This window comes from Meriones unguiculatus, chromosome 2, assembly GCF_030254825.1.
Source record: "Meriones unguiculatus strain TT.TT164.6M chromosome 2, Bangor_MerUng_6.1, whole genome shotgun sequence".
NCBI lineage: Eukaryota > Metazoa > Chordata > Mammalia > Rodentia > Muridae > Meriones > Meriones unguiculatus.
The window spans coordinates 130125259-130148826 of record NC_083350.1 but is presented as its reverse complement, the minus strand read 5'-3'; the positions used below and the strand labels follow the sequence as shown (position 1 = coordinate 130148826).

The 23568-nt window shown below is 40.0% G+C and overlaps 1 protein-coding gene across 2 annotated transcripts in view; it reads right to left on the bottom strand.

Moving 5' to 3' along the window:
* Positions 1-23217, bottom strand: part of Cp (ceruloplasmin) — a 59328-nt gene extending 36111 nt beyond the window's left edge. Inside the window, exons 1-9 of one of the 2 annotated variants that reach the window (XM_060378126.1) lie at positions 22942-23217; positions 14915-15162; positions 12930-13139; positions 12012-12185; positions 9439-9693; positions 8237-8408; positions 4822-4961; positions 3628-3780; positions 2385-2602 (exon numbers count right to left, since the gene is read on the bottom strand). In XM_060378126.1, coding sequence (XP_060234109.1) covers positions 2385-2602; positions 3628-3780; positions 4822-4961; positions 8237-8408; positions 9439-9693; positions 12012-12185; positions 12930-13139; positions 14915-15162; positions 22942-23087 — 1716 coding nt within the window. In that variant the 5' untranslated portion in view covers positions 23088-23217. The remainder of the gene's footprint in view (positions 1-2384; positions 2603-3627; positions 3781-4821; positions 4962-8236; positions 8409-9438; positions 9694-12011; positions 12186-12929; positions 13140-14914; positions 15163-22941) is intronic. The other variant, XM_021637856.2, reaches the window with a different exon arrangement.
* Between the last annotated feature and the right edge of the window lie 351 nt (positions 23218-23568).

Here is a 23568-nt window from a genome sequence, read left to right as displayed (position 1 = left end):
GCTAATGGCATTGATGGCTGGTAATGGAAACTTTAGGTTCAGCCCAGCTGCTTGGAATAACCCTGCTGTTTGAGGCTGCAGTCCTCCCGAGTCCGGATAGCTATTCTGAGCTTTATAAGGCATAGGACGCCCTCCCCTCAGCAGGGACTCCTGCTCTCTGCCTGAATTCATCTGGACAGTGTCTTGAGACACTGACACCCCTAACCACATTGATATGCCACCTCTGACACAGCTCCCTGCTAGCTCTTCCCTCCCAATATTAATATACTACTGTGGGTATATCTGTATGCTGGAATTGGGAAAGATGCCTTTTGCGTTCATGAACCCAGTAAGAATCCCTATATATAATTAGGTGCTGTGTTTCCATTCATAGGATAGAAGCATGTTGTTTAATGCAAATCAAGCATCCTTGAAGTACCTAGTTTGAACCAGTTATGTACACCTATCCTTGAAGCCACACGCACACTCAACAAGGGATATGTAAACCTTTGTTTTCTGGAATTAAAACTGAACTAGCTCCCTGCAGTGGCTCCCAGGCTATGTGACTCCTGTACAGTGCTCCACGGCCATTCCAGGAGCACTCCCCATCTCATGCCCCTCCTGACTTCGTGTGCTGCTAGGGAGACAGCCCCTAGGCAGGAGGAGAACCAACACCAGTTGAAGGGACAAGGTCCCTTGGATTGTACCCTTGAGTGCCATAGGCTACATCCCTCTATCTCTCTCCTCTCTCCTTCTCTCTCACTCATCCTCCCTCCCCCATCTACCCCTCTTTCTCTCTGTCTTGAACGAACCTTGGCTATTTATCATGAGGATGAAAAGCTTTTTTCTACCATATGCACATATGTTCCACTACAGCCGAAATGGAATGGAACTAGCTGACTGTGACTGAACCTTCTAAAACCAAGAGCCAAAACAGACACCTCGCCTCTAAGTTATTTGTCTTGGGTACTTTGTTACAGTGATTAGAATTAAAAACTACTGTGGGTATATCTGTATGCTGGAATTGGGAAAGATGCCTTTTGCGTTCATGAACCCGGTAAGAATCCCTATAATCTACAAATCATCTTCAGTGAGGAAATGCCAAAGAGCCAGAAGAAGGCTATACAATCTTCAGGTGGATTAAAACAAAAATAAAGAACTAGAATACTCTGCAGTTTAGAAAATGGCCCAGGTATTCAGAAGACAATCAGTCCATGGAACCAAAGCAAATGAGCCCTCAGGGAAGAGAATACTGAACTCCTGTTTGCCTTTCTCTTATGGTTCATTCAAGTGAACAAGATGATATTAAGGTGAAAAAGACCAACTAAGGTGCAGACATGAGGGTCAGATCTTTCGGAAAACTGTATCAGTGACAGAGGTTGTCTAGGGTGAGTTTCTTGGTGATCTGATACTTTTAAGTCACTTATGCTCCTGTAAGTAACGCAGTAAAGCCACAGGTTCACTGAGCTAGACTTGGGTAGCATCACTTCCTTAGTCTATCCATGGCCTCCCCGGGGTGAGGAGACACTTATTACCATCTCCAGAGGAAAGCTCTTACCACTGGTCTTAAGTGTGGTTCTCCGGCCCCTCTCCACCCCCATTTTTCAATATATAGTTTCTCTGTGTAGCCATGGCTGTTCTGGTACTTGGATCTGTAGACCAGACAGGCCTTGAACTCACAGAGATCTACCTGTCTCTGCTCCTCTAAGTGCTGGGATTAAAGGTGAGTGCCACCACATCTCACTAAGTGTGATCCTTTTATCTCTCAAGCACTAGACCTGCATGCATGTGTCTTCACGCCCAGCTTAGGAGGGCTTTATAATAAATATAATAGTTATAATAAATCTTTATAATTTTGTTAGTTTGTTTGAAACAGGGTCTCGTGAAGCCCAGAATTGCCTCACACTCTAAGTAGCTGAAGATAGTCTTGAGCTTTTTTATTATTTTTTTTTTTGCCTCCACTTCCTAAATGCTGGTATGCAAGATCACATGACAGGACCCCTTATATCTTCAGAGGTACATCATAAAATAACTACTTGACAGATTAAAAAATCGATGGGATTATGATTGTGAGTCACGAGGTCATTTTTTATTATTAACTTTATCAAAAAAGAATTCTTGAGATATTTCTACCAGAAAAAAAAATGTAGAGTACTTTTTTTAATGCGTGATCTTGCCATGAAGCCCAGAATAGTTTCACACTTTTGATCCTCCGCCTTATCATACTCTAGTGTTGAGATTTCAAGTGCATATCACTATGCCCAACCATAACACAAATCCTATGAATCTGAGTAAAATTTGAAATGAGACACAAATCTTCAGTGTCCTTAAAGCCTAGAAATATTCTTACAGAACAGTTTAAAACATACTGGGAGTCATTTTCACTCTCCCCCACCTGGGCTTACCTGTCTCCCATTTTTGAGTAAGCTGCCTTTCTTGCATATTTTCATTGGCCCAATAAGCCCAGTGAATATGTCTTTGGTGGGGTCTACGCCAGAATAATACATCTTAGATAGGCACACAGGATCTGCATAAGTGGGACCCACTCCTTTGGGGACAGTCCATTCATACGTAAAGGTTTCTTTGGGTGCCACGTGGGAGGCTGCCTTAGGATGAGGTACACCTACAGGAATGAACACAACAGCAATGTTACATATGTGCTGTCTAATGTGACTGCTGAGCCACACAGTAGACTAGGCCACATAACACACTTCTAAGCTCCTTGGCCCCAATTAGAACAGAGTCCCTTTTGCGCTGACAGACTGATGTGATAAACTTAGGAAGTAACCACCCCTGCCCAAAATGCCTATCCAGGATTGCTCTCTCTCTTTGGGCTATGTGCAATTTTCTTCCAAATGCCATCACCTCTACCCTTCTATCAGTTAGAAAACTGCATTGCAGAAGGACGTAATCAGTTCATTTTCTGTTGACCAAACTGAACAGAAAGTAATAGGAGAATGGAAAGGAATTTAACCTGTGATCCTTTGCAAATTACCCAAAATTTCACCTAAAACTGAACCCACAAAGCTTCAATAACCTGCCTAGACATTGAAATTGGTTGCAAAATTATGAGATTTCATTGGTAATAAATAATATTTGATATATTTTAATAAACACTTTAATAAAAATACTTGAATATATCATATTGTATACTTTTATTACTAAAAGCATATTAATAAATGCTTATAATGTTAAGAGAGCAAACATCACAAAACTATAATGCCAGTATATTTATATACTATAAACAATCATATTTAAAGTATGTTATATATACAAATATGAAAGCAGAAGGATTACCTATACATACATATATGATTGTCTATAAAATTATAAATTATTAATAATTTTGGTTATAGCTTTCTGTATTTTTTAAATAGTCAAAAACGAGCCTCTAAACTTCTTAATATTGCACAAACTTTTTAAAAATCCACCCAGTAGTATTTCAGAAATGTATAATTGATACAGCCTAAGTAAAGTCTTATTAGGATTGTCAGTAGTTATCCAATTAAGGCAGAAAAAGATTCCATAAACTAATTGGAAAGTATACAGGAAAGCAATTTATTTGCTGTTTGCATCCTTTCTAAAAGTGACCTGGGGAGTATTTGGCATCCTGCCCTCAGCTCTCTCAGGACTGCATTCCCAACTCACCTCCCTTTGAGGAGTTGGCAGGTGGGACATGATATGTTCCGTCATTTTCCACAGTGAATCTCACCCCCATTGGCTGGATGCTGAGAGGATATGGTCCTTTGTTCTGAAAGGTAACCTTAATGATGTCTCCTACTTCTGCCCAAATGACAGGACCTAGGGGCAAAGAACATTAGTTTCTGCTATTTGTCCTGTGACATACAGAACGTGGCTGTGTCCTCTGACAGGTATCCCCAGGATCAAGAAGCAAATGTGTGGCAAGTTGGAAACCTTGGTATTTTAAAAGTCCATTATTGCTACAATGAAGCAATTTGAAAAGGGGCAAGGATTTTTAAAAAATACAACTTGAGGGAGATTCATTTGATTATTATCTTTCTTTAAGTCAGCAAAATTTGCACATCATAAAACTAATTTATAGTGTTTACACATCTAATATAAAATATCTGGAATATCTATACTTTCTTCAAACTAGTCTTCTGGGCTGTGTGGCCTTTGACCCTAGTGATGGTAAGTTTAAGGTACATTGTCTTGGGTGTGAAGAGTAACTGTGTTTTAGAACACAGAAGCTTAAATTGCTGTTGTAAGCAATTTAGAGTAAAGATATAGCTACATGGTACAGAAACATTTAATGTAATATTCCAGAATGACATTTATTGAGGGCATCTTATCCTTACCTCTGAAGTGTTCATGTCTGATATCTTACCTACCCATTACTATAGTTTCACATACTAGTAAATACTTTGTTTCCACTTTATAGAAAAAAGCAGGCACCGAAAATTAAGTCATGTTCCCAAAAGTCACCCGGCTAGGTAGATAAAGAGAAAGATTGACCCTTGAGTTTGGATTGTGTTTACCAGTTAGGGGAGAACCAGGAGCAACCTCTGGGACAGAGCCAGCCTAGGTCATCACGTCTGATTTCCGAGAAAGTGCACTTTGGCTAAGTCAGTTACTTAAACCAACTCACCCACTTTCCCTTATCTCTCTGAAGAGGTAAATAATCATTTGTGGTCATCATGATGTCATGAAAATTTATGGCTGGTAACTTCTTGGAAAAGTAACCAGCTGCTGTGTGTGAGGTGGTATCGATCTTCCTGGCTTCTGTCCAGAAATCAGGCTGCAGGTCATGACATTTTTGTTCTTCCTGGGGCTGGGACAGGCAAGAAAAGTATTCTAGACAGTGTGTTCTTCTTGACTCACCCAGGATTCCGAGGTGTTCCTCATCAGGGCCTCTTTGTTTTCGCGTTGTGAAGGAGCCGTCTGTGTACTCACGGTAAACCAGTTTTTTATAAGACCCGCCAATTCTTGTAGCGCCTTGCTCAAAAAACACACTCGAATCACTGCCAGAGGGAAAAAAGGGTTGGTTCTGGTGTGGAGTCAGAACAGAGGTGACTGTTTACTTAGCGTCTTAACTGAAGAAAAGGATCTGGCTAGGTGCTTAATGCTGCATGGCACCCGTAATTTATGGTCCACACTGATTTCACTGAACAGGCACACAGCCTTAGACCACACCAGACATTTGGTGAAGGAGCGGAAAATCAAGGAGGAAGCTGCATTCTAAAGTGAAGTGAAAACAAATTTCAGTATGGTTTTGCCACCCCTGTTCTGCCATAGAATCTTTTCTCCCCATTGCACAGCACCTGTTCTTTGCTGGCTGCGAACATCAGCTTACTGCTTGCCTTGACTTGCTACAAGTCACGTGATGGCGCACTGAGGTTGCTAGCTTTTTGCCCATTTATGAACGAAAACGTTCGGTTTCAGAAAAGTGATGTGATTTTTACCAGGTCACCCTGTTTATGTCTTTTGTTGGAAGCATGGGTCAGCACCAGATTTTTGCCAGGACCCCTGCACTATGCTGCTGAGATGGTGACAGCCAAGGTGAATGCCTCATCTACACGGACTACAGCTCTCCCAGAGGAACCCGAGCTCTGATAATACTCGCTGAAGAAATAGTGTTGCGTTCACTTCTCCTGAGAAACGTGAGGAAAGGCCGCTCTGCAGAAGCTGTTAGAAATGATTTTCTAAGACCCTAAGGTGAAAGGGTTACCAAGGTGATGTGCCGATGCTGGGGAGAACGGAGCAGAGGGTTACAGACAAGTGACAGTCTGTGGGAGGGCCAAAGAAGCAAGAATAAGCACGTTATCAGTATCCCAGGTTCCACAGCAAGAATTCTAAAGCCTTCCCACTTTAAGTTCCCTTTTGCCTGAGGAATTTTTACAGGATTCTGAGTGCAGAGATATATAAAATAGTTTTACAAATCAAATAAGAAACCATAAATTTAAGACAAACTTTAAAATATATTTACTCTGGCCATTTATTTAAAGTGATATCTAATTGGCATACTAATGAGATAAATGTGCTTATTTGCCCTTACAAAAAGAATTAAGTGTCGGCTGCAATCTGACATTGCAGAGCATGGCATCTTCAGCATTTTTCAGAACAGATTAATATTTCTGTCTACAATTGTTAGTATGGAAAGTATACAGTACAAATGGTACAAGTGTGTTTAGGGTCTTCAGAAATTGTTGGAAATTCTGCTTTAATCCCAAACAGAAACATATTTAAGCAATTGCGCGCGCGCGCGTGTGCGTGTGTGTGTGTGTGTGTGTGTGTGTGTGTGTGTGTGTGTCTGAAACTCAACTCAGCAACTCAAACAGCAATTTTTAAAAGCAAACATTGTAACAAATACAGTCCAAATATATAGCAGTTTGTACTGGCATGCTGGGTGACAGTAGGGAATAGGTGAGGTTTTGTTTGCCTTAAGTAAACTGACGTTTGTGTAAGAAGAGAATACTTTGCATGAACAGTAAAAACATTGTATTTCATAACATGCAGGAGCCTTGAACCTGAGATGAGGTGTGTGAGGCAGCTGAGATGACACTGTGTGGCATGGTGGCATGCAGAGTATGAAGTGTGCGTGCTGGGCATGCAGGTCCAACTGCGCGGCAGGACACAGGAATCTTTGTCCCAATCACCTTGTATTTACGACAGGTTTTGAAATGCTTTTCCATTGCTGGGCCTCTGGGACACTTTTGCTGTTGATGATACTGGCGATACCCACATTTATTTGTGCACTCCTGAGTTGGGTCCCACAGTTGAAGAAGCTGGGCCCGGAAGTCACAGCAGAAGCAGAGGATGTAGGGTGGAAGAGTAAGGAATATGGCTTGGGGAGGGATAGAGGTGGGCTTGGGGACCTGGTTAATGTTTAGGTCCTCCATTCCATGGCAATAATGAAGGATTTAGGACCAGTATGAGTGTCTCAGGGGGATCCCTCCAATAGCTGTTTAGATAAAAAGTTAGGAAATAAAATACTTATAAAAGGAAGGCCAGCCAGGAAACATCTTTTATGATTTCAGTGAAAGATGGTAAGAAGTTTGGCAAAGAGGATGGAGGAAAGACCACACCTTTCAGAGAAATATAGAAACTCCTGAGATAGTACCTGATGAGGAGTGTAGAAGGCCTTGGTGAAGGAAAGAGAGTCAGGACAGTGCTTGGGTGCTGGACCTTGGCACACAGGTGAATATGATGAGGTCCGACGGTGAAGCCATGCACTGAGTGAAGAGGAAACTGGCTTTCCTCTGGAGGCAGTAAATTCAGGTTGGACACACTGAATTGGACCTCCCTCATCCAAGCGGAGGTGTTGTTAAGAAAATGGAAATACAAACCTGAAATTTGTAAGAGTCTAGTAGACTGGAGATGCAGCTTTGGGAGTATGTGGGTAGCAGTATAGCCTGGGACTTAAGTTTGTGCTTTTGGAGTCACAGACCTGGGCACAGCCAGGCCCAACAATGAGTAACACCAAACTTAAACTTTCAAAACGGAAAATGTTAAGATGGATCACAGACAAAAATTCTGGGAAATAGTATCGCGTGGGTAGACACGGGTTAATGGCATAATCTTGCTGACATTTAAAAAATTTAATGCTGACTTAGTTTGTGTATGTGTGCTCATGTGTGCCGTGAAGTTTAGACAGCTTTCAAGAGTAAGTTGTCTCCTTCCACCATGTGAGTCCTGGGGATGGAACTCAGATACCAGTCTCCGGTGGGATTTCTCTTGAGAGCCTAGTTATTCAATGCATTGCAACTTTAACTGCAACTTTAAAGTTGCAATCCATTGCAACTTTAATTGAATCAGCCTTCTATTTTGAAGGGGGTGGCTGTTTTGAAATAACAGTTTTGGCAGCAAGCTCCATTACCCACTGAGTCAACTCTGTGGTGCCTGCTGACTTTTAAGCTGTCACCTTCTCTGCTTTGTGGAAAGAGACAGGTAGGAAAGGAAGAATGAGAAAGAATGTATCAGATTCTGAAAGTAAGTCAGGCACATACAAAGTAACTTGTGTGAATCAAAGGACACCATACAGAGGGTAAACGACCACACAGTGGGAGAAAATACTCTGTTGAATATCTGCTAAAGCTCTAATATTCAAGTTATAAAAAAAAAAAAAGGAAAAAAAACCTCCTAACTAATAAATACCAGCAGAAACAACCCAAGTCAGAACTGGACAAAGGACATGCATGATCATTTTTCTGAAGAAAATATATGTGTGGCCAGGAAGTCCTGCATAGATACTTAAACATCATTAGTCCTAAAGGGAATGGTCATTGTGGAGACCTACCTTTCCGGAGCTGTTAAGTTGTTTCCAGTGAAGATGTCTATTCCAGAAGGGGCATAGTCCCAGATGATCTCCTCAGCAGCAATGTAATAGTGTCTCAGTTGTCCATCTTGGATCTTACCATGCACTGAGGGCTTGTTACAGTTACGAACCTGGAAAAAGGCCTGCAAACCGGCTGAAACAACAGAGAGAAAGCCCTGATGAGTAGTGGCAATTGCTGATGAGAGGACAGGTAGAAATCAAATCAGTTGACGGGGATAATACAGTAAGTCACCGTAAACTACTGATGGAACGTTATTTTTAAAACAAACATGTGAGCCAGGTGTGGTGGGGCCCATCTGTAATCTCAACAATTGGGAGGCAGAGGCAGGCAGATCTCTGTGAGTTCAAGGCCAGCCTGGTCTACAGTGCAAGCTCCAGGACAGCCAAGGCTACACAGAGAAGCCATGTCTAGAAAAAACAACAAAACAAAACAAAACCCCAAACATACCTTTTTATATATTTATGACAGAAAATAGACATAAAGCATGTAAGCTTTCAAAATAAGAGGCCAGTCTCTGTGGGATTTCTCTTGAGAATCTAATTATCCAATGTCACATATCTATCAAGTCTTTAATTGAATCAGCCTTTTATTTTGAGGGGGGTTGGCTGTTTTAAAATAATAGTCTTTGGGTGGATTACCTTTCAGGGGGTAATTTTTTCAAAGTCTAATTTCCTCTAGAGATAAATTTCACAAATAGGTTTTAAGAACTAACAGTGTTTTTATACCTTGTGTTACAGAGAGAAGTGACATTTATAAGTTAAGATAAATCACAGATAATTTTTAAAGCTGGTTTTACTTGACACGAGTCAAAAAAAAAAGAAAAAGCTACTCTCCAGCATGAAGTAGAAATCTGTTTTTACACTTCTCTATATTTTACATTGAGAAACTATAAATGGTGCTGTATTTTCGTGGCAGAACCCATTGCTGTATTCCAGAAAATGCTATTTTTTCAGATCTCATTACTTTATAAACATTCCAGGCTTACATGCACTTATTACATTATGATGTAAACATTGTGGAGATAAAACTAAGGTAATAATTCAGTGTTCGGATTAATTAACTAGCTTTTTGGTTCTGTTTCTCTTCTACCTTCTACTAGTAGATTAACTAAGACACAGCTGTTTTTACAACTGACAGCTAACTGAAAGTGAAGATGTCTTACCTTTCAGATGGTTTAGGTTCTGGCAACTGAGCATCCATTCTCCAGGACTCTTAGCCACCATGTAAGCGTCAATTAGGGTAGCAGGGAACAGGTTGATTGCGTCAGCACTGTAGATCTTGTTGATCAGTGTTTGACCATGAAAGACAGCTGCATGCACATCGATTTCATTACCCATACCAAAAAGATACCATTTCACTATGTCTTCTGCACACATGGAAAGCCCCGGAAGGCTTCCGAATGTATATCCATTCATAGCTGCAAATCAAGATTAGAGGTTTTGCCTAATAGACATTGGTGCTTGGGATAATGATAGTTACCTCTACAAAAAAATGTATATATATATATATATATATTTGGTCTAGAAAATATCTGCCACAACAGCAATTACCTCCTCTCCCTTATCCATGCCAGACATTGCTAATCAATCACATACACTTTCAATTTTGGACCTTAATTTATTGACAAGGGTCATTGTCAATAATATACTGAAGATGAACACAAGATTAGAAATAAAACCGTGTAGTGTCTCCAACCAAGGACCATATATGGATATAACCTAGAACCCCTGCTCGGATGTAACCCATGGTAACTCAGTATCCAAGTGGGTTCCCTAGTAAGGGGAAGAAGGACTATTTCTGACATGAATTCAATGGCTGGCTCTTTGACCTCAGCCCTCCCCCCCCCGAAAGAGGAGCAACCTTGCTAGGCCACAGAGGAGGACTTTGCAGCCAGGCCTGAAGATACCTGATAAGCTAGGGTCAGATGAAAGGGGAGAAGGTCCTCTCATATCAGTGGACTTGGAAAGGGAGAAGATGAAGGAGGGAGGGTGGGATTGGGAGGGAATGAGGGAGCAGGATACAGCTGGGGTACAGTTAATAAACTATAACTAATATTAAAAAAAACTTGTGTGGTCTCTGATGTTTATAAACCATGCAGATTGGTTTCATATATATATATATCTGTGTGTGTGCCAGTATAGATATATCCATATACATATATAGAAAGCACTTATCTACATGTAAAATATTGTACGTTATTTAATTATCAGCTAATAACCATGTTGGTAGGCAAAGGACAGATAATTTAATTTTTTCTAAACTCTTTTGACTTATATGAATTTCTTTTATAATAACAAAAACAAGTAAAATGATTTCTAAGATTGAAAGACAAAAATTACAGATTTCAAAAAAGAAAATAAATTCAAGAAAGGGTAGCAAGGACCAGAACCAGGGAGACCTGAAAGCTCAGAATCTATATGGCCTGAGAACCTTGGAAGAAACTGAGGGTCACTGTTCAACTTGGGAAATTCGTGAGTAGAAACATTAATGGTAAAGATCATTAATATACTGCATGTGACAGAGATACCAGACCATGTCCACCCAAGCTAGAAATGTGAGTATATTTTTCTAACATCTGGTTTTGCTAGCAGGATAGCAGAGCAAAAGGTGAAAATGTATAGAAAAGAGATGTCAGTGAAAACAAAGGTAAGTTTTAGAAAACTGGAAATAACTTCATTTTATAACTTGGAAGTACAGTTATTGTTTTCTCAGTTTTCAAGTGAATATCCTTTTAAAGAAATTAAATGCAAATGCCATCTATATGTTTTGATCTAATTAGCGTTAAGGTATTTAATTTTCCATGTAAGTTCTCAGGGATAGATAACCTAATTTCATTATTTTTCTCCCTGGGAATTAAGGAAAAGGTCGGACTGTCAAGAAGGCATTTCTAGGTGACACAAAGTGAACTAAAATATTTAAATGCTATAGAACAGGGTTCTTGGTAAGGACAAAGGTAGTATGTAAAACTACATTGGAACTAGTGTTCAGAGTTATTTTGTTAAACGTAGCTGGATGACTGATAGTGTAAATCTAATTTTAAACGTTTACTCTAATAGTCTGAATTGGCTTTCAAATAATTTCTAGAATGAACTTGGAGGATAAATAAATATGTAAGTATAACATGCATGCATTCAATTCCAACTAATGATTTTTCTTGTAAATCAGAGAACAAGTTTGGTGTATCTGGCTTTACTTGGCCTAATATTTAGACAGTGAGCTGTCTAGTTTTGTGTCACCTTGGCACAAGCTAGAGTCATCTTAGGTGAGGGAGCCTCAATTGAGAAAATGCCTGCAAAAGATCCATCTGTAAAGGCAATTTTTTAATGATTGATGGAGGAGGTCCCAGCCCATCTGTGTATGGAGCCATCCCTTGCTGGTGGTCCTAGGCTATCTAGGAAAGCAGACTGAGCAAGCCAGTCACTAGCACTCCTCTGTGGCCTCTGCATCATCTCCTGCCTCCAGGTATTGGCGCTGTTTGAGTTCCTGCCCTGACTTCCTTCATTGATGTGAAAGTACACGCCAAATTAAACCCTGTCTTCTCAAACCCGCCTTCGGTCACCCGCCTTCATTATAGCAGCAGTAGCCCCAACTAAGACAGACAGATATGCCAAATTGCATGTCCAATATGCTTTTGTTCTCAGAGCCTCAAGCTAGAAGTATTCTCGTGAGGGAGTAATCTTAGCAGAATTATTAAAACAACAACAAAAAAAAACCCTATGTCTTTTGTGATCTTACAGTACATCCTGTTGCTCTCCTGGAAGTCTTCATTGTCTTTATCAACTTTCTCGGGTTCAGAGCAAAAGGTTTTGATGTTATCTTCCAGATACCAGCTGAGATTTTCATCCACCACAGAGAACATGACTACAAATTCTCGGTTAGTTTTTTTCTCTATTTCATTATCTAGAGAACCTGAGGTAGAAATTTGTAATTTAGTAGATCTGAAATTTGAGCATGTGATTCAATTTATATTTTTTAGGTAATTTGAGCTTTTGAAAATGTAGTGTTTATTTTCTTAGTAAACCACAGATCTGGACCATCTACTGTGCCTTGTGGAAACAGGAAAGTTCCAATGCCACGCACTGCATGCCCGTGTGTCTATATACCCACCAACAAAAACATTCAGTGTATTTTGGCAACTGAGAAGTTACAATTCAAATGTGCCCAAATCTTCTGACACAAACATATAGCCACAAGCCAACACAAGAAGGCTCTGCAGGTAACTAGTGATCCAATAAATATTACATTTCAAACTTGAGTTACACTGTCTTTATGAGGTGAGGAATAAATATACTATTATACTTGCCAGTATAATACAGGTAACTACAGACATCACCAAGGAGTGCCACCGAGGTAGTCACAAATAGTAAAGTCTTTTGTCTCCATATAACACCATTGCAGGAAATTATACCCAGCAAACCTATCCCACAGAGAACCCATTTCAAGCATCTTAGCTTCATTGGCATTTTCCTTCTAAAATGTTTGTTCCATTTTTCATGTCATCAAGGCCTCTCCTATACTTTCCTTCCCTCTTTTCTACTTTTACCCATTATTACTCAACTGCAACACAGAATAACTTTTAGTTAAAAAAAAACAAATTGAAAAAAAAAAGAAAACAAACTGTCTTGTATCTGTGTGAGCTGTGAGAAAACATACCTTTTTTACAGAGTATTAAAGGTCCTATGAGTCCTGATGCAATATCTTTTGGGGCGTCAACATGGGAGTGGTAAATCCTGGTCACACAATTGCTGTCCTCCTCACGAGGACTTTGATTACTAGTATGCATCACATACACATACTGTTCCCCGGGAAAGACTTTGTCATCGGCCCTCTGAAACTCGGTGGTGTTGTCAGGGTAGATGGCTCCTGGAAAGCAGCATGAAGTGGGGTTAGAAAGTGAGTGCATTTGACAGAGTTGAGCAATCGTCAGCCCTCAGCACCTAGTGAGTTCCCTCTGCATGGTCAGTCATGTTCTGAATTGGAGGCATAAAAAGAATAAATGAAAGGCTAAGGTCTAGGGAACCTATAAGCCTCACAGAAATGATTCTTATTAACTTAGTAAGTGACTGAGTCATACATAAGGAATGTTTCAGGATGATTGTGACTTCAACAATTTAAGGAAAAGCTTGGGGTCATGGTATAAAAAAATATGCCAAGTAATCACCTACTTATAGTTTGAAATTGCTTATATAATGTCAGATTTGTGTGTGTGTGTGTGTGTGTGTTTTGTAATTGCAAAACGCAAAAAAAAAAATACACTTAATTTTAGAACTTTTCGAACATGAAGAAATTGAGATGGACTGCTATCCTTCTCTAAGTGTCGGTAGATTTCCAGTGTACCTATCATCCAGCTTTAACAATGGTAAACTGAAAGCCAGTTATGGTTTTTTCCTGTAACCTAACCAATGTTATCTTTAGCCACGTGAAATTATTTGAAAGCAAACTCTAGACATATTTAATTTATAAATACCTGAGCATGTATCTTTGAAAGACAAGATTTTTTTTTTTACAAAATTACAAGCCTACAGTTGTCTTTTAAAAATTAATGTTAACTCTTCAGTATAACATGGTGCTGTAAAATAGAAAAAGCACAATAGCCAGTTAAAATAGAACCGTTTGGTTCAGAAAAACAGAAGAGAGATGATGTAATGTGGAACTCTGTCCTCTGGTTCTGATGTGGCTGTTGCAGTTTTGCAATTAGAGCAGCTGTGCTTATTCACAGGAGACTCTCCCAGGAATTGGGCCAGAGAATGAGGGCACACGAGGTGCTTCAGGTAGCAGCGCTCCAGGGCAGCCCTGCCTTCCCCTAGGATATACAAGTTGCTCTTCTTTAGCGTCGCTGCCTGTGCATTGTCATGCTCCTGCAAGGACACCCAGTTAAACCCACTCGTTCATCACACAGTGAGTTTACGTAGAATCGTTTCTTTAGTCTAATAGTTTCTTTAGTGCCCCGTCTTCAGAAGAAGACACACAACATCTAACATTCACTTTCTAAAAAAAGAAAAAAAACATTAAAAAATTACATTTATTTTACATATATTCCGAGAGAGAGATGCTGTGGTGCACATGTGAAGGTAAGCTGGCTGACATCTGAGGGGGGAGTCAGTTCACACTTTCACCATGTGAGTCCCCGGGAATGAACTCAGGTCCTCAGGCTGTGTGGCTCATATGTGAGAGTACTCAGTCCACCTTAGCTGTGCTGGAGTTTACGGGAGGTCAGGATGGAGCGTGGTTGCAGCCACAGTGTGATCCCTGGAAGAAGCTCAAAGACAAGACAGCCTCCACCTGAATCTCTCTCTTCCCTCTAGCTTCACGCCTCTTCTAAGTTTTCAGGAACACCGTCCACCTCTCATATTCTCGTATTCTCCTTCTATCAGATGAGGAGTTTAAGTGCCGGAGATACAGCTCTGGCTCTCCCTGTCAGCATCTAGTCCACTTAGGCGCCGATGGCATTCCAACCGCACAAAGTCCCACAGCCAGAAGAAACAAAGCACTACTGCGGTGAGTTCAAATCCCACTACGAAACAGATTGGTGTTAAGGGGTGTTGCTGTAGGTTTCATATAGAGGTATCAGTTTTAGACGTTAAAAGGTTTTCCTACCGGAGAGAGGAAACGCCAACCACAACACGCTCTGGACTTACCCTCGTGCTCCTTGCGGTAGGTCACCCCGTGTGGATGAAAAGTGTAGGGCCTAGAGGCGAAGTTCTTCACGTGAACGTAAACTTTGTCTCCAACCTCAATTTTGATGATAGGGCCTAAGAACCCTAGCCATGCTGGTTTGGCTACAGTCTCGCCAAAGGTGCCATCTGTGTACTGAACGTAAACTGCTTTCTTATATGATCTTCCAATGCGATCCGGGCCATTTTGAAGATAGAAATTGGACTGTTCCCTGCAAAGGAAAAGACACTCTCGTCAGAAGCCATCGTTTCCGGAGCTAGCCTAAGAATTTAGGAGAGTCTTTGCACGTCAGATAGACACCTCCGAAGATGAAGGGAGCAGCTGTGGACTGGCTCTGTGATGGTAATTAGATGAGGGAGTTCATATCAGGCGTGCCGTAGAGAACCGTCTGTGAGGACCACATAACACCGCGGTGCCAGGAAAAAGAAAACGAAACAAAACTGAGTGCAACTAACCTCTGTCTTTTAAATTATTTATTTGTGTGTGCGCGCGCACGCATGCATGCGTGTGTGTGTGTGTGTGTGTGTGTGTGTGTCTTTAGTCAAAATTATAACAATTGTGGAACAGCAAAATGCTGCCAAAAGTACTTACCCTGGTGAGTCCTCTTGTGTAACTTATAATTGCCACACGCTTTCCCTTTGAGTTAAATAAAGCAGAAGGGGGAAAAAAATGGAGGTGGATTGGAGATTTCGGAAAATCCACGAATAAAGAACAGAACGCAGGGTTGAACTCTGCCCCAAACTCACAGAATTAGGATGGGCAAGAGGAATCTTAACAAATATTTACGAGCAGTTAAGCTGCGTGTCACCGAAGAGCCCTGAGTTTAAAGGCAGAGATTCATGCCCTCTATTGTGTTAAGAGAGGTCCACAGAGGGACAATGCGCTCAGAACTAGCTGAAGCTAACGTCTCCTTCCCATCTAGCTAGAAGAACCCTGGGCTAGCCTCAGACCATAAACCTCAGAATAAATTTTCTTTGGGGGGCCTAACGTCATTTCCGGGAGACTTGTCTGAAAACATTAGCAGGGATCCTCCTCCACCATGCCCTGGTGATAAACATTTTGCACAGTCTGGGTTTTAAAGCAGTCTGGGTTTCGAGTCCTTGAGGCTTTATTGAAACATCTTATGCACCCATTCTCCTGACTGTGATGCTGCGGCACCCAGGAATTCACCCCGTCTTGTTCCCATATACTGTAACAGGTGGTCACCTGTCAAAATGCATCCACTGCCCTGATGTGTAAGGACTCATTTCTTAAGACAGCATGTGCTCTGTCTTAGCTTTGTGGCTCATTTTTTTTTTCTAGACTGCTACACCCACGCCAGTGTCGCCATAGTAGCATAAGCTACAGGGCGGGGGGATATGATTTCTCTGGAAATAAGCCCCCTGGAAGGTCCCTGGCAAACTCATCCCACTTGGAAAAGAGACATATTCTGAGATTTCTACGCTTCTTCAGTTGTGGCTCTGGGGCTGGAATAATGAATTCTTTGATCTTTCTCTGTGACACCTGAAACAGCACAACTAACTTTATAAAGAAATTTATTATTAGTAGATTGTTAAAGGCTTTAATAAAAAGAATAAGTTTAAGAAAGGTAATGAATTAGATTTAGTATTAATAGGCATTAAGAATAGTAGAAAAATAATAGGCTCCTTCTTAAGAAATAATAGCATGAGAGGTGCAGCTGGCGGGAGTTTCCCCCTCCCTTCAGTGCCTAGGGAAGATCATAAATCTTTAGCAGGACATAAGGGAGGATGGTTGACAAAGGTGTGTTTAGACTTTGGCAGGTATTCGACTTGGCTCGGAGGACTATTACAGCTCCTGACTTTCCTCTTCACTAGTCAGAGATAATGGAACCATAGTTTGAGGTTTTTGTTTCTTGTTTGCGTTGATCAGAAAGTTTCTAGGCAAAGATTTCTTGTGGGCACTGCCCTATGTTAAAACATAAACTTTGTATCCTTGGTAAAAGTCTGAATGTTCTGGAAAGCATGCCAATTTTAAGGTGCTTCCTTGTGAGATCACTATAAAAACACTAGCTTGATTTCAGTAAAGTTGCAGCAGAGTCAAAACTATCAAGGTGTCTCTGTCTGTCAATTCTTCGCTGAAACCGTGTCTGCCTGTCCAAAGCCTTGTTCTCCCGAGGACGACGGGAGCCCGACTGGGCAGGTCCGTGGCACTAGACAAAGTTGAGAAGATTGAGTGTGTTTTAAATTACCTTTAAAACAAAAATATATCTGAAGCTAAATATATTCAGAGATTTTTACACACTTGGAATATCTATGTTTATAACACACACACACACCACACAAAATCAAACTGGTTTTTCTATCTGGCCTGGTCATTGTGAGAAATTTCCCTTAGCCAAATTGGGAAATGTCTAACTTTGGGGAGGTCTGTTTGTGTATGATACTGATGTTGTCCTTCAAAAGAGCTTTAGAAAGCCATTACTGGCCTAGGGACAAAGGGTCAGTCACCTACCGGAAGCTTGTGGGAACCTTGCCAGTCAGATGTTCAGCCACAAGAATCTATAATAGTGAGTCTTTGAACCAAACAAATTATTCACATTAATTTCAGTCCTTCCAATGGACAGCTGTAACCTGCTCCTTTCTATTCATTTACAGCAAATGGGTTTCCTTCACAGCAACCATATTTTCTAGCTTAGCCCCTTTTTCCCTTTTTAAAGGAAAAAAAAAAAAGCTGACTCCTATCATTTCTGGTAGACTCAAAATGAGAATTGAATTTTAAATGGCAGATAATTTTAAATGGTAGGTAATCATTAATGCTGCTATAATTAGCTAATAATACATTCCACTGGTGAGTTCAGAATTCACTGAAGAGGTTTGGTCTGTGTTTAGCTTGGTTACTAAAGCCTCCGGATTAAAGCAGAGTTTTCACTTGGCTAGTTGAAACGCTTCATTAGATTTTTATTGCTGTGTAAGAGATCATCACACTGCCGCCTGAGGCAAAAGCTGCTTAGGGCCTCACAGCTGGATGAGTCCTAAGTCTGATACCGCACAGCTTTGTTCTGAGCCTTGGGCATAACAGCACTGAAATGAAATGCCAGACTGAGCACTACTCCCCCTGAAGACCCGTAAAAAAAATGCACTTCCTGAATGATTTCTGGGCGCCTCTCCTGGATGTTTCAGGCTGCCCACATGATTCTCAGGTAACCCTTTCCAACATGCAGTCAGCAACAGTACACAGAATCTACCCTAATCTTGGAAGCTTCTAATGTTCTCTTCAGCCCCATGCTGGCTAATCTCCCTGACTCCTATCTGGGCTAGCCACAATGTTGGCTAAACCATGAGTCCTGAAGGCAGGCATGGTGGCGCATGCCTTTGATCCCAGCACATAAAGAACGAAAAACAGCTTAAGAGTTTATATTGGAGCTGGTGCAGTAGTGCATGCAGGGAGGCAGAGGCAGGTGGATTGCTGTGAGTTAGAGGCCAGCCTGATCTACAAAGCGAGTCCAGGACAGCCAAGGCTACACAGAGAAACCCTGTCTCAAAAAACAAAACAAACAAACAAACAAACAAAAAACATGAGTCCTCTAATTGATGTCTCATCTTTCCCACACATTCTAGGAATTTAGGGCAGTAAATCTTTTTGCTGGTCATTGCCTTTAACGTACAGCAATCACAGGAAAGTGGCCTACCCACAGGCTAAAGAGCCTCAGTGAATTTTATATCAAAAATAGCTTTGCCCTGCAAACACAGCAGGAATACAGTGCTAATCAACCCTTTCAGGCAGGAGAAATGGAAATGGGTAAGAGCAAGTAGAACGTGGAAAGCATGAAGTGTTTAAGTTGTTTAGTGTGTCCAGAGAGGTTGTCCTTTATGAGATGATTATCCCTTAAAAAACATTGTTATTTTTATTTAGCAGCCTTAAAGAATGGGGCCTTGCAAAAGGATTTTCCCAATAACGTTGTCCAAAATTTTCCAAATCCTCTTTAGAAGATTATAAAAAAAATTTTTTTTGAGGCAGAGTCTCATGTACCTCAGGTTACACTCAAACTCCCTGAATAAAACTGAGGACAAGGCTGTTCATAGGCGTGGCTGAGGAGAAATGTTTTATTGTAGAAGTGAGGGAGAGAGAGCACAGCCAGAGACCTCTGGAAGAGTCCAGACTGAACCAGACCAAAAGAGGGCATGGGGGAGACTGAGCGAGGAAAAGAAGAAAGCGAAGAGGCCGAGAACTAACCCAGAGAGATCCAAGAGAAGCAAGTGACATGGACTAAATGGCAGGGTTATCTAGGAAAAAGAAGCTGAGGAAAGGAACGAGAAAGGCCTGGGATGGAGAGGTTTAGGGTAGGGGGAAGGGCTGCAAAAAGCAGAAAGGAGGCAAGGTACTGAGAGGGTCAGGAGGCCAGCTGTGTGCTTTGGTATGCTAATAACTGCCACAGATAGACATTTGCACTGGGGTTCTTGGGACCCGACACTCACCACGCAGTCCTTTAATATTTTTAAGAATATTTTTGAGAGAGCATTAAAATAATTAATTGGGAGCCATTCAATTTGTCCAGGCCTAGCAACTTGGGTGCCTACATAAGCAAACCAAAAAAATAATTTTATGTAAAAGGAGTATCCAACCTCTTGACATTGCAGTATGACATTATTGTTTGCAAATGTGTTGGGCCACTTTCAAAGCTGTTCTGAAATAGCTACACGTGACCTGTGGAGCCCAGGTTGAACAGGCCTGACGGTAAAGAGTAAAGTGAAACTCGGACCTAACTAATCAGAAACTGCTAACATCTAATTAGAATTTTCCACTTTAATTCATCAATTGTATTCTCTTAATATGGCTTGCAAAAACATAACAGTGTCTTTTGTAAGCCAGTGAATTGCTTAGGTGTGAGGTAGGTAGCAAGCAGGATGCTCAGGTAAGCTTGTTAAATGTAAATGTGTGTAGTTTTGTTTTGTTTTGTTTTTGTTTTTGTTTTTGTTTTGTTTTTGAGACAGAGTCTCTCTATGTAGTCTTAGTTTTCCTAGAGCAAGCTATGTAGACCAGGCTGTCCTCAGGCTCACAGAGATCCTCCTGCCTCTGTTTCCAGGGTGCTGGGATTAAATGCACAAGCAGCCATACCCAGCCAAATATGTTGTGTTTTAATGGAGATAAGATAGTGCCTTTGTTGCAAAGTTTTTTTCTCTCTCTCTAAGAGCATTTGTTTTTCTATTTTCCTAAAGTAGGATTTATTAGGGAGGTCACTTGTTACCATAATAATAACATTAAGAATAATGACAATAATGATATAATAATAGCAGTAACACTTTATATTGAGTGGTAGTCATTATATCCAGATTAGCATAACTATGATTATACCATTGGACTGTATGTTCTTAGTTTGTTGACTATTTCTTTGCCAAAATTTGAGCTTTTGTTTCTAGTCAGTATGTTTGCTCAAAATGACACCATTATTCTGTTATCAGACCTTCAAGCCGGCAACTGATTGTAAAACTAGATATGAATGTTTATAGCATGTTAGGAAAGTCACAGTTGTCAAACAAAAGCCTACAAAGTTAATTATAAAGGGGTTTATAAGTTGTTCTTGGGCTTAGGGAAAGCTTCATTTTTTTTCCCCCTAGCTTCCTAGAGGTCACTAGAAAACAAAGTAATTTAAAGACAATATAATTATTATTATTGCTATTATGGTCAACTATTCAATACTTATTTAATGGTGATCATGGACCTTAAGCACACTCCGGTTTTTTAGATTTTTTTTCTGTATATACATTTTTTTGGTTATTTAAATATAAGTAACTTATTTCAAGAACTGTATATTTTCGAAACTATCTGTTTTTAGAAGTGGCGGCACTAGCAATAGTATAAGGATGCTACTCTCCACCTCACTTTGTTACGAATAAGTAATAGTGAAATTAATCTCGGAGAGGTAAGCCTATTTTCCAAACCAACAAAACAAAATAAGAACAATTCACACATTTTTCTCCTTCAACAGCAGTCTTGTTTTCAGATTCACTAACTCTAGTATGCTACCTAGACTCAAGTTCCTATGTTATTCTGCTGCCTGATTCAGCCTACAGTGTGAATCTATCCACTCAGGAACAAGAGAAAATTTTTATAATATACCCTGCAGTGACTTCTGCTTTCCTATAAACCTTTCATTTGTTTCTTTTTATACCCACAAATACTTAGTACCTTCTAACTCATAGATAAGTGTGGTCTAGCAGCCATCATAGCAGATGTATCTGCTTTATTACCCCAGACCTTGGGATTAACACTTTCAACCCCTGACCCTTATTTTGGGCTCTTTCACAACTTATTCTTCATTTTATTTATTTCATGCTTTATTTCATGGATTGACTCAGACAGACTGCTGATTTAGGACAAAGGAGGTGGAAAAGGTTGCTGCCATGCTCTTCTGGTAAAATTTAGCATGCCACAGGCAAAGTTACTGGAGTTTCAGTCATTGTTCATGTAGATGGGGAAGCAGATTCTAAGATGCTGGTGGAGTCACAGGAGACTGTAGGGCAATAACAAAAAGAAAGCTGAACTCAGCTGGAAGTGCCCAGCTTTCCTTCTGAGCACCTTTGAGCGTCCCTATTAAGTAATAACAGGGTAGCCAAGCTTATCTTCCCTGAATGTCTGATCTGGAACAGGCACACAACTAGAATATTTAAAACAAACAAACAAAAACACTCTTTGAAGTTCTTATCAACCTTAAGACTTAAGGTCCCTCATACTTAAGAGTTTACCACAGTGGATCATGGCCAGTACATACTCAATAGACTGACTTGATTTTTTATTATAAAGCATAGCAGGGGTGGGTGGAGCAGAGCATTGAGTAGAACAACATTCTTCTTTGCATATACATACACACACACACACACACACACACACACACACACACATATATATATATATATATATATATATATAAAATGTTGCTGATAAATGAACCAGAGCTTTGTACTTGCTAGATAAGTACCCTATCATTAAAATACACTTGCAGCCCGGTACTTTTTTCTTTTTTTTTAGTGTATCTGACCCATTTCCTTGGAAATAAACACTATATTATATTGTACTTAATCAGGGAAACAATGAACCACACATAATTAGGCTTCTAGTGAAACTGTAAAAATATGTCTAACTTTTGGGAAGAGAATATTATCTCAAAACCATGTTTAAAAAATTCCAAGTTCTAATTGCTATCTTTGTAATCAGTTATCAGCTCAGAACTTTTTCTTACTAAATATTACTAGGTTAGTAAAAATAACAGTTGGAAATTATTATTAGGAACACATTTTTTTTCTAACCATAAAAAATTCAACCATATATAAAATTAAACAAAATTGTATATACCCATCAATGATTCTGTAGTTAATTACATAATGGAGCTGTTTTTAAAGAGACAATCTTAGTAGATGCTGGTCATTTCGCTCATTTGAGTTCTCTTGTCAACAAACCCATTTGCTAGTATAGTAAGTATTTCCCGTGAATGCTAAGTTTCTGTATGGTAGGAAATGTTTAGATACTATTAAAAGTAATGGACTCAGCTCAGAGAAACTTCAAGACTCCACTATTCTTTATAAAGAATAGTGCTTGATATAAAGCAACTAAAACACAAGACATTTAAGTTACATGGTGTTTTATCAGGACCTCATAATAAAAACATAACATTTCATGCACATGCTATGTGTGGAGGAACACTGCGATAAACAGCCCGGTGAGATGAGCTTGCTCTCTCATTTTATAGATAAGGACCCGGAGACTGTGAGAGATAGATAAAGGAATGTCTAACCACAGGAGAGAGTAGGAAACTGACAAAGCTCCCTCAAGACCAGGAGGAAAGGAACAGGAAAGCTTTACAATAACAAAAATTAGGGACATAAAGGAAACCAATAAAAGTATTGATTTTTCAAGTCAACATTTTGCATTTTCTATGTTTAACAAATTAAAGAACTACTTTTCTTGTTAGCTTCATTTTTTTAATTCACAACTTATAAATTTGGCCCATAAACAACAAAGAATATTGACTTACGTGTCAACTGAAACAAGTTTCTTTTCTCCGTTGCCAGGGGCATAGTCCCAAACTGTTTCAGTAATTCCGATGTAATAATGCTTTTCTTTTGTCCAGACTAAGGAAATATACACAAACAGAAATGTACTAAGCAGCAAAAACTTCATTTTCCCCTTCTTAGAGCCTGAGATGCAATAAAGTGAAATCAGAACCAAGCAACTTTATAAATAAGGCCTTCTTTATTTGCTTGATTGATACAATTTAATGTTGCACAAGAGTAAATCATTTTCTCAAAGCAAATAACATTTCCCAAGGCATTTTGGTTCTGGTAACCATGAAGGGGAAAACCAAAATGAAAACAGCTCCGAGTAGCCAGACTTTTCTAACCACAGATGGGATGTCATCAGTTAGTGTTAGAGTTATGACTCTGCATTTTTTCCATCCGTTGTGTGAGCTCCAGGAAGTCAGAGAACATTTCTAAATGCTCCTTTTGTTCTTCTAGCTATCTACAGCACCCTGCCCAGAGCAAGTCTGTAATTCCCCAAGGTAAAGTGAATCAAAACATACGGCTGTTAACTATTTTAGAAGACTAACAAAAACTTACTTGTAATTTTAGAGATAGGAAACATTATATTTAGCACATCATAA